At 39.7% G+C, this 13,734-nt stretch overlaps 1 protein-coding gene across 1 annotated transcript in view; it reads left to right on the top strand.

The window, feature by feature from the left end:
• LOC124254561 (ankyrin-2-like) overlaps positions 1–13,734 on the top strand; it is a 101,179-nt gene that overhangs the window by 79,633 nt on the left and 7,812 nt on the right. The window contains 3 exon segments of the mRNA XM_046688386.1: positions 7,891–12,094; positions 12,396–12,851; positions 13,549–13,635. Of these exon segments, the coding sequence (XP_046544342.1) occupies positions 7,891–12,094; positions 12,396–12,851; positions 13,549–13,635 (4,747 nt within the window).

Below are 13,734 nucleotides of genomic sequence, written 5' to 3' on the forward strand. Positions count from 1 at the left end.
TATCTGTTAGAGAACTTTTCTTTAACAATTTGGTTATGGGTTGTTTGAGTTCCACTATGTAGCACGTTATGTTACTTTTGGGGTAGGAAATTTATGGATATTATTTTGTAACAAAGTAGCACTCCTTCAATAAGCACAGTTCTTTGGTCCAATGGCTTTGTATTGGGATGAATCTAAGAAATTTCTTTCTGCTAATTTTCTCAGCTTTCACAGTTAATTATTTCTACTCTCTGTCAGTTTTATTGCAGACACAAATTTGACACTTTCATTACATTAAGCCTCTTAATTTTTCCTGAAGAATTTCAGTTTCTAATTTTTAACTAACATTTTAATTATGTATTGGAACTAACATTCTTTTTTCTGAAGCAGTCAAAAGTTGTCAAAATGTCTGTATTTAATCTGAACCCAAGGAATTGTTCAATTTTGCTAAAGTACTGCAAAATTACAGCGGAATCGAATGGGTGTATGGCAGAGAAATTGAAGGGAATATCCCTATATGTATCCCCAGGGCTTATCTGGCCACATCTAGCTTATAGCTACTGCTTTTGTTGGCCTATATATCATACCAGGTGTTTTATGACCTGGTTCACATGGCAGTATTTACATTCAAATAGACAAATTCTTATTTATGAGAAGGCACAGAAACAGTCATAGCTCAGAATTATCATCAGTATGAAAATTGGTTCCCATTTTAAAATATTTGCGAATATTTACTGGCTCATAAATACTGTTTGATATGCTTAATGTCAGTGATTTCAAGGCCACCAAGACGTAGATTCTGAAGATCTTTAATTGTGAACCAGGAAACACTTTTGTTTAGCAGCGTCCCTTATGCCGATATTGCACATTGTGTAGATTTGAATTTTAAATGCTTTGTGTGGCATTATGCAGAACGCTCATGTAGCTAATGGTATATACTGCATGCCAGTCAATCTTAGATTGCAATGGCTGCTTCTAAATTCTACAGCAGAGTCGGGATAGAGGCTGCTGTCAGTACTACCATGATGGTTCTGATCAGGAACCCAAGTGGTTCATAAGTATCCAAACTTCAGGAGCTTCTGGATTGCATGGGATGGGGCTGCAGGAATGTATTGCCATCTTTGTTGGACATTTTTTTGTTGATTGCTATTTTGAAATTTTTGCTTGTTTACTCTTGTCTTTTTACTTGAATGGTAGAATGCAGGTTCTACTGAATCGTGTGAATACAATAGTGAATTAGGCAGATGTACACCCACTTCATCCTATTTTTGGAACATGTCGGCTGAAATGCACTCACTGACTTGAGAGGCAATGTTGGGGACATTTGATTTGGGCAACTAATCACTTGGTGTATCTCATTTGACTGGAATGACATAACTACCAAATATTCAAAGTTTGGATATAAAATGAATGAAGTCTGAATCTGGAGCAAAAGTATGAACATACTGCATACCTTTCTGAGGAATATAGGCATGTGATATATAACACTACACACAATATTGTTATAATAAAATGAATCCGTTTAGCAACTGATAAAACTTTTGGTAGCTATGTTATCTGACAATATTGTCCAACAATCCATAATGCAAAAACGTTCTCGTCAAAAATGAAAATTTCATCGAAGACAAAAACCAAACAAAACATAGTCCCTGCCATTGCCTCGACTTACAGAATGCCTATGCATCGAGCTAACATTTGAACATCTCTCAATCTAGGTGTGGACACAGCTCCCAGTGAGGAACCGAAGGCCCAACCAGAAGGTACCATCTGCATGTTGTCGACACATCAATATAGTCTTGTTCTTTTCAGTATCCGTTTATTTTGTACCCATGTTCGATGTGATATGTAGAATAATCATACATTGTGGTTTTGACTTTGTTTCAGGACAGTTGTCTTCCTTCATGTGACGTGCACCTGTTATAGCACTGGTCCACAGTTGTGGCCTTTAGTTTGTCTCAAAAATGTTTCAGTAACTTTCAGTTGAAAAAATGTCACATATTTCATTAAACTAGTTTTCATGCATGGCCTGCTGGTCATATGAATTCAGAAATTGGAGGTAATGTTGCCTGGGTGACAGTATTTCTGTTCAAAGCTTGTTATGAACAAATTTAACTGTTTTATAGGCTGTGTTACACTATGCAGATCTAATAATTTATAAATATCAATCTAATGCATCTTTATGATATTAGATATTATCTTAAGTGTTTTGAAAGATCTGGAATAGAGCCTCTGACTGGACACCTTCTTTTTGATAAGTAGTTTTGCTAGAATTCAGAATTCATCTAGTGCACACACTGCCATGTCTTGTATAAGAACCAGTATAACCTTTAGAAGCCAATTTATGATCCAGTAGGAAATGTATCATATTTGGATTAGCCATTTTATTTATCCCCATGTTTGCTAGCACATAACAGAAATGTTCGCTGATCCCGAACACAAATGAAACAAGAAGTAAAGATGATGTCAAAATATTTCAATGTCTGTAAACATTGTAAAAAGTTGCAAATAAAAGCTAAGAGTTTTGGGTTACAGAAAAGAGTGATTATGAACATGAATGATTGTATGCTAAGATCACCAGCATTTAAACAACATTAACAAAACATTTACATTTTACCTGTATCAAGAAATAGTAGGATATGCCACCATTAAATTCAGAGGACTACTTCTCAGTATTTCTCAGTAAGTTAAAATCTAGACAATTGATTTTATCCTCACATATCCAGTATACACTACATACATTTGTATTCTAACTTAAATTTCTGCCTTGAGAGGGACATGAATTGAACTGACCTCTTGGAAGAGTTATGTCAGTGTGCTGTATGTAAGAAAGTATAATGAATCAGTTAGATTTGTAAATAATTTCAGTTTCAACTTGCAAAAATACTTTTAAGTAAGCTTCTTAAAGAAAGCCATGTAAAAGCCATTTTATTGCCAAATTGAGATGTTGTATTCATATGACCAGTAAGACACAAAAGTACATCGTTGTTTTAGATTTCACTACAGATGACGCAATGTGTATCAGTAGATTCATTATGATTCAAGTCGTAACCAGTGTGTATTTAGTATGACTTGTCCTGCAGATTTAAGTTTCTTCTTTTTCTGTCTCACTCTGTCATCTCTGTAATAAGGAGTATATACTTGGATTATTTACCATGATTATTGTCCTGTCAGACAGCAATAGGTTCACTAACGATCCCATCCTCTGCTTCTTTTAATGCCTCCTTCCCTTGGATTGGCTATGGGATTGTGCGCAGCAGGTAAAGAGGTTTCAGAAAGCAAATACCAAGAAGAAGTAAGTGAGATTGTAACAAGGGAGACCTCGGAAACTGTTTCCACTGCCGTCCATGTACACACAACAGAGGAGAGGATTGAAACTGTTGAAACAGAACACGTGTCCGAGACATATGTCGAGAAAGAGGCACTTGAAGACACAGATATTATTACCAAAGAAAAGATTATTGTCACGGAAACAGAAAGAATTATTGATGATGACATTTCAGAACCTGATGAAACTGAGGAGGGCAGAGCCGAATCTCCAACCAAAACTATCGAAGATGATACATTACCTATTCAAAAAAACACCTGATGAACAGGAGGACATTCCTGATGAAAGTATATCAGAAACCAAAGAGGATTCATTCGAATTCCAAAGGGACCAGAAAACTGTTTATGACTCTGAAGAACATATTTTATCAGAGGAAACAACAAAAGAGGTTTACACAGAGGACCACAGAGAAGTTTTTGTTTCTGTTCAAAGGGACCAAGTTACTGAACAGGAGGAAGTGCATGAGGTGATTGAGGAGAGGGAAGTGATAGCACAGGATGAAAAAGAACTTTCTAAGGATGATGAAAAAGAACCAATAAAGGAGGAGGTTGAACAAGAACATTTGGAGGGAGTTGAAGTGGCAGAGAGAGGGCAGGAAGGAGATGATGCAAAAGAAGTATCTCAACCGGTGAAATCAGAGGAATATGTGGAAGAATTTGCACCAGCAGTGGAGCAAATAGAGGAAAGAGAGGAAGAGGTTGTGAAGGATATTGCACAACAGGAATCTGAAATAGTAACTACAGCTGCAGTTATTAGTTTCGATGAGCAGGAAGAAACATTCCAGGAAGCAGAGGTTGAAGTTAGTTCAGTTTCCAAGGATGACAAAGTTGTGGAGCAGTTTGAGGAAGAAGAGTTCAAAGACACCTTTGTAGAATCAGAAATTACTTTTACTGATAAAGAGCCAGCTGAGGAACAAGTAGAAATCAAGGAGATTGACAAGATAGACACTGACACAAGAACAGTTGAAAAAGATGAATATGCTGAAAGTGAAGAAATTGAAGAATTTCAACAGGCCGAAACTGAATTGGTTGTGAAACATCAGGAGAAACAAGAATATGAGGAACAGGTAAAAGATGTGAAAGTTGAGGAACAAGCTGAAGATAGTGAAATATTTGAACATGCTCAAACTGATTTTGTTGAAAGTCAAGAAATTGAACAGGAAGAGTTGAAACATGTAGAGACAGATGTCCAGGAAGAACAGATCCAGTTTGAGGATTCTCAGCAAAAACTTGCTACTGAAGAAGTGAGTAAAGAAGTTTATGACAAAGTTGAAGACCATGTCCAAGATACCTTTGAGAAGGTTGTGGAAGAAGAGATTGTGTCTATAGATAAGCAAGAAGAGAAAATGGCATCGGAGCAAGAGGTTGAGGAAATCTTTGAACAGGCAGTGGAAGAAGATGTTGTATCTAAGCAACTGCAAAGCCAAGAAGAGACTCAGCGGGAAGAAGAAACATTCCAGGAAACAGTTACAAAAACTGTGCTAGCCGAGAAAATCTGTGAAGAGACAGTTGATGTGACAGAAACTGTTGTAGACAAAGAAACTGAATTTGTAACTGTTGAGAAGGTGGAAGAAACAATTACTGAGGAATATACAATAACTGAAACTGACACATCAGAGGTACAACTTAAACAGGAGACTGCTGAAATATATGCAAGGGATGAGCCTGAGGATGAAGTAGTTGAGCAAGCTCCAGAAGAAACTGAGATTCTAGAAGAAGAGAAAATTGTTGAAGAAGAACTTGAACAACATGTAATTGAGCCGGTGTCATCAGAACGAGTAGAGGTAATTGATGTTTTGGAAGTAAAGGATGATGTTGATGCTGTAATCGTCAAAGAAGAGGAAAGCGAATCAGAAACTGAAGAAGCTGAGGCACCATCTGATACCCAGGAACTAATGTTTGTTGACAAAGCGACCGAGGAGGTCGAGGTAGTAGAACAAGAAATGATTCATGAATCTGAAATGGAACCCGCACAAGTAACTATTGAATCCACTGAAGAAACAACAACTCATTTAGTTGAAACTGAACATGCCGATGCACAGGATGCTATGATAACATCTGTTGAGCAGGAAACTGCCACAACTGTGGTCGAGGAGACATATGAAAAGGCAGTAGCTGAAACTGTTGATCAAGGAGTTCATGAACTGTCAGAATCTTTCACTGAAACCATTGATGAACGGGAAGCTCCTGCTGTGGTAGCGGAGGAAAGATTTGAGGAGGCAATGCCAGAAACCCTTGCTTCAGAAGGAGAAGAGGAAGAAATAGCAGAATCAGTAGAACTTGAAAAGACAGAAAGCATTGCTCCTGTTGAAGAGGAACATCCAAGAGAAGTAACCAAGGAAACATTCCCAGAGCAGAAAGCCCACAAAGAAGTAGATGGGGAGGTGGAGGAAACTGTCCCTGTTGAAAAAGTGGAGGAAGAGGAAGAAACACAAGAAGCTTTTATGGATACAGTTGAACATGAGAAGGCAGAGAGCATTGCATCTGTTGAAGAGGAACATCCAAGAGAAGTAACCAAGGAAACATTCCCAGAGCAGAAAGCCCACAAAGAAGTAGATGGGGAGGTGGAGGAAACTGTCCCTGTTGAAAAAAGTGGAGGAAGAGGAAGAAACACAAGAAGCTTTTGTGGATACAGTTGAACATGAGAAGGCAGAGAGCATTGCATCTGTTGAAGAGGAACATCCAAGAGAAGTAACCAAGGAAACATTCCCAGAGCAGAAAGCCCACAAAGAAGTAGATGGGGAGGTGGAGGAAACTGTCCCTGTTGAAAAAGTGGAGGAAGAGGAAGAAACACAAGAAGCTTTTGTGGATACAGTTGAACATGAGAAGGCAGAGAGCATTGCATCTGTTGAAGAGGAACATCCAAGAGAAGTAACCAAGGAAACATTTTGATGGGGAGGTGGAGGAAACTGTCCCTGTTGAACAGTGGAGGAAGAGGAAGAAACACAAGAAGCTTTTGTGGATACAGTTGAACATGAGAAGGCAGAGAGCATTGCATCTGTTGAAGAGGAACATCCAAGAGAAGTAACCAAGGAAACATTCCCAGAGCAGAAAGCCCACAAAGAAGTAGATGGGGAGGTGGAGGAAACTGTCCCTGTTGAAAAAGTGGAGGAAGAGGAAGAAACACAAGAAGCTTTTGTGGATACAGTTGAACATGAGAAGGCAGAGAGCATTGCATCTGTTGAAGAGGAACATCCAAGAGAGGAACAGGAAGTCCTCAAACAAGAAGTTGAGGTGGTGGAGGAAGCTGTCCCTGCTGAAACAGTGGAGGAAGAAGTACCAGAATCTCTAACAGAAAAGCATGTTGCTTCAGAAAGAGAAGAGGAAGAACTGCAAGAAGCTTTTGTGGATACAGTACAACATGAGAAGACAGAGAGCATTGCTTCTGTTGAAGAGGAACAGGACACCCACAAAGAAGAATTTGAGGAGGTGGTGGAGGAACTTGTCCGTGCTGAAATAGTTGAAGAAGTACCAGAATCTTTCATGGACAAAATTGAAGAAGATAAGGTAGACCAAGAGGAAGCTCGCACAGAAACTGTTGCTGATGAAAGAGCAGAGGAAAGGGAAGAAGTACCAGAGGCTGTGATGGATACTGTGGAACATGAGAAGGCAGAGAGCATTGCCTCTGTAGAAGAGGAACATCCAAGAGAAGTAATTGATGAAACATTTGAAATGTTGAAATCAGAAACAGTTACTGCTGGAAAAGTTGATGAAGATGAGGAACCTGAAGATGAAAGAGAAATTGTGCAGGAAAGGCTGATAGAAACTCAAATCACAGAGACAGTGGCATCTGAGAGAATTGTAGAGTATGAGGAAACAACAGGCATGCATGAGGTTAGCAAAGAAGAAGTCACTGAGTCTGAAACTGTTTCAGATGTCCATGTGTTTGAGGTAGTTTCTGCAGAGCAGCATGTTGAGGTTACTGAATATAGCGAAGTTGTTGAGGAGTCACTAGCTGATCAAGTTGAAACAGTTCATGCTAAAACTGAGGAAACAACTGACATGCAAGATGCTGTGTTGCAGTCTGTCACTGAGCAGCAATTTGCAGAGCCAGTGTCTGAAATTACACGACAATCCCCCGAAGAAGTGATTGAGGAAACCTTTCAGGACACTTCTATTGAACCAGTAGCTGCTGAGAAAATGGAAGAGGAAGAAGAACCAACAGAGTCCAAGGAAGTTGTTGAGGATATAATTCAGATCCAAACCACAGAGACGGTCTCCTCAGCTGTTCATTATGAAGAACATACTTTCACAGAAGATACAGTATTTTCACCAATGACTGATGTGGATCAAGTCATGGGAAAAGAGGAAATATCTGAGCAGGAGGAGAAAGACAAAACACCAGCTCTATTGGAGCTAAAAACAACTGAAGTGGAAGAACTTGAAATGTTTGAGGAGGAAGACAAGTTACAAGAGACTGTTGATGAAAAGGACACTGAACAGATACAACAAATTACTGACGAATCACCTGCTGTTGAACATGTAGAAGAAGAGCTACAAGAAGACAGCTTTGAAGCCAAACCAGATGAAGTACAGTCACCTCAACAAGATGAACCATCTGTTGATAAGCAGTCTGATCTTGATAGGGAAGAACCTGAACTTCAACAAGATGATGAAGAGCGTGGAGAGGAAGAAGAAGCTGTTGCGGCTGTGCTCATTCCTGAAGATGAAGGTTATGATGAACTCATGGAAGAAAAGGTGGACGAACAACCTGTTGATGTTCAAGATGATGAAGGTTTGGTTGTAGTTGATGATTATATCGAGCATGAGCCAACAGAGCAAATACAAACTGATGAAGGTGCAGAATATGATGAAGATCAACTTGAAGTGGATGAAAGTGATAGATTCAAGGAAATGGAAATACCAGAGAGGGATGTAGAAGTCACAGAGACAGTTGAAACTTTCACAAGTGTGGCTGTTAGCTCAGAGAGAACACATGAGTATGAAGAGACAGAAATGTCAGAATCCTATGAAAAAATTGAAACCATTAAGTCAGAAGAAATAGTTGATGGACAAAGTATTGTTGACAGTGTAACACCTCTAGAAGAACAAGTATGTGAGGAAAAAGAAGAGGCTAAAGATGAGGATCAGGAAACCTTTGAGAAACTAGATGTAAGTCCAGAACCTGAAAGGAAGGAAGAGGTAGAGGGTTCTGATGAGGAAATGCTTGTAGACACAGCTGAAAAAGAAACAAAACCCATAGTTTCCGATGTATGTGAGCCACAGGAAGTAGAAAAACTTTCTTTAGCACCAACTGAGTATGTACAAGCTGAAAAGGAAATTCTTTTGAGCGAGCATGAAAGTGAGAGCGAAGATGAAGCATGGGAGATGTTGGAGAAAGATGAACTCTCACAGGAGGAACTCATGGCAGCCAGTGATGAAATGCTGATGCAAGTTTCTGTTGAAGAGGTGAAAGAAGAACCTGAAGCTTCTGTAAAGGAACCAGAGTCAACTGTTCTTCCTGAAGAGGCAGTCGTACCAACTGAAGCCACTCAGGTAGACTTAGTGGTCAAAACTGAACATTTTGAACACATCACAGAAACAACTGTAGAATCCCAAATTATTGAAGAAACACCAATAACTGCTAAGGAAGAAATATCCGATGAAGAGCTTGTGGAAAGCGAGCGGCTTTCACCTGTGAAAACAGAGAAACCAGAGGGTGTGCAGACAGGAGAACCAGTTCAAGAACCAAAACAGGCTGATAATTTGAAAGATGCTGGATCAGCCCTTGACATTTCTGAAGTTGAAATTGTAACTGTTGAGGATAATACATCATACCAGAATAGAATTGACCAAGGCATAGTTGATCAGGCATCATTTGAAATGGAAGGAGAACCTGTTGAAGTTGATTTTAAGAGTGGATCTTCTGAGCTATCAGACGAAGACCTCAAAGAGAGAAAACTTTCTGCAAGTGAATTTGCTCAGTCTCAAGGAGTTGCAGAGGAGCAACAAGAACCAAGTCAAATCCAGGTGCACCAAGAGCAGATTGTGATGGAAGAGCCACAGGAAGTGACTGATTTACAGCAAGCTGAAGATGAGGATATTGATGAAGAATTTGCTGAAACTGAGGAACCGGAGTTAGAAAAGTTGGCTGAAACTGAGGATGCTGATGAATTCTCAGACTCTCCATCTTTTGAAGGACCAATTGAGCAAGGGTACAGAGAATCAGCATCTCCTGAATTGGAACATGCACAAGTTGAGGAAACCTTTGAACAAGAACGTGAACTGACACCTGAAGAACCTGTCAAACAACCCCTTGATGAGGAACAAGTAGTCCTGACTGATGAATCTGAGAGACCACATAGACCAGAGCCTCAAGAAACTGACCGCCTAGTGTCAGAGACACCAGAACAGATGGGAAAGGCAACTCCATCTGAACTTGAACCTCCAACTGAAGACGAACCAAAATCAGAAAAAGAAGATCAACAACTGGATGAGAAAGACATTGAGTCTCCTGTGATTAGAGATCAAGATGAACAGGAAGAAGAGCTACCCGAAACACAAGACAAAGACAAACATGATGATCATGTAGAAAAAGAGAGGATGTCCTCGTCAGAGGATGAGGGTTCAGTAGAGGTGAAAGTTGAAATATTTCCTGAAAAGGCTGCATCAGAAATGAAGCAAGACATGGATGGAATTGAAAATGAACTGAAAAAAGAAAGTTTTGTTGAAAAGTCATCTGTGATAGAATTTTCTGAAATGCGCTCTGAAACAGTGCAGCACGTAGAAGTACATACCTCTGAGACTGTTAAAAGTGAAATATCTGAATTTGATTCTTTGAAACATTGGGATGAAGTCACCCAAAAGGAAGGAAAGTATGACCTCGCAGCAAGTGATCCTATGACAGAATCATTTTATGAATCTTCCATAGATCAGTCCTACACAGAAAAAGAAGAAATCCTGATTGACACCTCCTCAACATTAATCAAATCCGACCTGGACATAGACACTACAGAAACTTCAACTCTTGTAAAATCTGAACTAGACCTTGATACTACAGAAACTAGACCAGAGCCAGAAGAACTTGAATTGAAAGAGGATAAGGATGTTGAACCTACTTGTGCTGAAGCAGAGCTAATCACAACATCCCTGGAGTCTATGGATGAACGGGAACGAGCTGAATCTATTGAAACAGAATCGGTTGATTCTCAGCAACAGGTAGAGCAAAGGGAGGAATTCATCGCTGCTGCTGAACAAGCAATTCCTGTTGAAGCAGTCCCCTGGACAACAGGTGACATGCAAGCCGTGGAATCTGATGAAGACTTTTCAGATGAAGAAGACCTTGGAGCTAGCAGAGAACCCACCTCAGACTCAGACACTATTCCAGATGATGCAAAGTTTGATGATGAAGATGTTAGCCCAAGTAAACTGGAAGAGACAGTTGTGTATGAAGAACAAGTCCTGGACAAAAAGGAAGAAATTATACAGCAAGATGTTCAACTCAAAGAGGAGGGAATAGTTGAACAATCTCAAACTGTCAAGGAAACTTCATTTGAAAGTTTCTCATTCACACAAACAGAAACAGTTGTTGAACATGCAACAAGCTACTTTTCTGATGAAGAAATCAAACCAATTGAAGCTATGCCAGACAAGGCACCTGAAGAAAAAGACATTGAAGATGATTACCTACCTGATGAAACTGACTTCAAAGATGAGGATGGTCAGTCAGAACCTGCTGAAGAAGAATTCTTTGTTCCATCTAAGCAAACACATGATTTTGCTGCAGTGACTTCCTTTGAGTCATCAATGACAACTTCCATTTATGAACCATCTGACTTAGATGATGCCCAAGAGCCAGAGGTGGCAGAGTCTGATCAGTTTGTAGACCGTAGAGAGGAATTTACAGAAGAGGTTCGAACATCCACTGAATTCAAAACTGAAACACTTATTAGTTTTGATGATGAACCTGATTTTGACAGAGAAGAAGACAAATTAGTATCATTTGAAGAGACATTTATTGATAGAAAAGAATCCTTCCTAGAGGAAACACTAGAAACAATAGTCAGTGATTCTTCCCAAAGAGAAAGTGGTGGTACCTCCATAGACATTGTTGGAGCAGGAGGTGAATCTCTTATATCAGACCAAACTGCTGACAAAGCCCCCTCTTCCGAAAAGTCTCCTACTCAAGGACAAGAGACTGACAGACCTTCCAGCCCACAAGATGGCATCTATCTTGCCCTCCATGCCCCACTCCTTCCATCCTCCTCCACTGAGGTGCAAGATAGGTCAGGCACACCTAGTGACATTGAACCTGATGAACTTGATACAGTGCAGGAAAAAACAGTTGTACATTCTGACGGTTATGAACGAGCAGTGTCTCCACTAGAATTTTCATATGAAGCTAGACATCCTTTTGAAGAATCTGACATCACAGGAGCTTCAGCCGATGATGAAATGGAACCAGAAGGCAGAATTACTGCTGACACATCCCAACAGATATTCATTGAACAATCTATCGAATCAAGGAAACCACCAAAGGTTGGAGGGTTCTCATCTGGAGAAGATGATGAAGATCGTCCTCCCTCTCCCTCTGAATTTACCCTTGTACAGTCACATGATCAGGACATGTTAATGAAAGCTCTTGGAATAGATCAGACAATTGATGAAGATAGGTCATCAGAAGAAGCCACTGATTCAGAATCAGAAAGTGAAGATGATGAGGACAGACCTCCATCTCCCACTGAGTTTACACTTGTTGCTTCTCAAGACCAAGACACTCTCAGTAAAGCTCTAGTGGATGAATCTGAACCCGACTACGCTCTCCAGGAGGAACATCTTATCTATATCCAAGGTAGATAGTTTGACCTTTTAACTTCTGTCAATGCTATAGGATAACTGCTTTCTGACCACAGTATATAATTCTTTTCAATGTTATCCTCTTATGTATATATTTCAATGTTGAAAGTAAACTGTAATATTTTAACAATACTAACATTGTTCTAGTTTGGAGATTGTCTTTAAAAAACTTATATATTCATTAGTTCCCCTTCTAAAAAAAACTAATAAGACTTGAGATAACTTATTTCCATAACACAATAACATGTCCAAGCAGTGTTGAAAAAGGGAAATGTGCATTCACTATTCAATCTCAGATGCCGATATGCCACCCAAAATTGGCTTTGGAGATGACTTCATGAGAGATCCTCTTAGTGATGGATTTACAACTGGAACAAGTAGTGCTGAAGCCCCTGATGCAAGTGAACAATCCTCCAGCGAACAGGCCCAGAAAGAAACTCTGGACCAGTCAGTGGAAAACAACACCATGTCAACTCTGAGTTCTGAACTCAATGAACAACCAGCTTTGGAACCTACTGCCCCACCAATGTCCTCTTTTGAAGAAACTTCAGAGGAAGTCACGGTCATGACATCAAGTTATGAGAGACTCTATCAAGGAATAAACATTGAAACAACAACAACACACTCTGAACAAATATTGGATATTGGTGACCACTTTGACACCAAACAACCAGACCTTCACTTCCAACCAGCTGGTCACTCCTCCAGCTATGAGCAGCTGTATCAGCAGGAGAAGACTACCGGCCCCGAAGGTGAGTCATTGTGGCCGCCAGCAACCCGTGGCATGTCTGCTTCCTTCATTTGAGCTGCATGATGTTGTTTCTGCCTTTTTCATTCATCATCGCATTCCAATACATCCCAGTATTACATCACTTGGAGTTTGGGAGCACATGATCCATATAGAGCGATATATTCTGTAGAAAGAATGAAGAATGAGCATTTTTGCACCAGGAAGAGAGACGGTATGCAAAGTGCACTTTGTGAGGTTTGATTGTGTAGAATGAGAGAACAATCATACCAAGGATGAATCAATCGAACTACTTTACACCCATTTGGAATGTCGCTTTGCATGCCTCTGCTACAAGTCATAAGGATTCAACTGCCTTTGTGTGCAGTCCTAGCCATTCCACACCTGCTTCTCTTCCAGTTTCTTCTGTATTACAACCCTAGCCTTATTTTCAACAACAACCTTTTGCCTTTGTACAGTTAAACTCTACTCTTTGCTGAATACTGATTTAGTTACAACTTAATTATTGCACTGTTTAATTTGCATTTCTCTTTGCAGGACATGCATGTTGATGGAATTATTTGGTCCATTTTGTGTCCGAGTAGATTTTGGAATGCTTATGCACTAGTAAGTGGATGTTGTCTGAGTACTGTGGTATGTGTATCGTAGATCATATATTGGTATGCTCTAATACGAATTCATGAAGAGTTTATTTTCATCAGAGATCCCAGTCGTCAAGACTGAGCAAGAAGAAAAGCTCAGTTCATCGAGTTCGGAAGTTGCCCAACTTGACGACGTTCGTGATCAAGGTATTCATGTCTAAGATAACCAAATTTTGTAACCCTCTTATTCCAATATTTTCTATATTTTTGTTTTAGTGCTTTGACACTTTTCACTCAAATCTATCT

This window comes from Haliotis rubra, unplaced genomic scaffold, assembly GCF_003918875.1.
Source record: "Haliotis rubra isolate DU_JTF1 unplaced genomic scaffold, ASM391887v1 Scf575, whole genome shotgun sequence".
NCBI classification, from domain to species: domain Eukaryota; kingdom Metazoa; phylum Mollusca; class Gastropoda; order Lepetellida; family Haliotidae; genus Haliotis; species Haliotis rubra.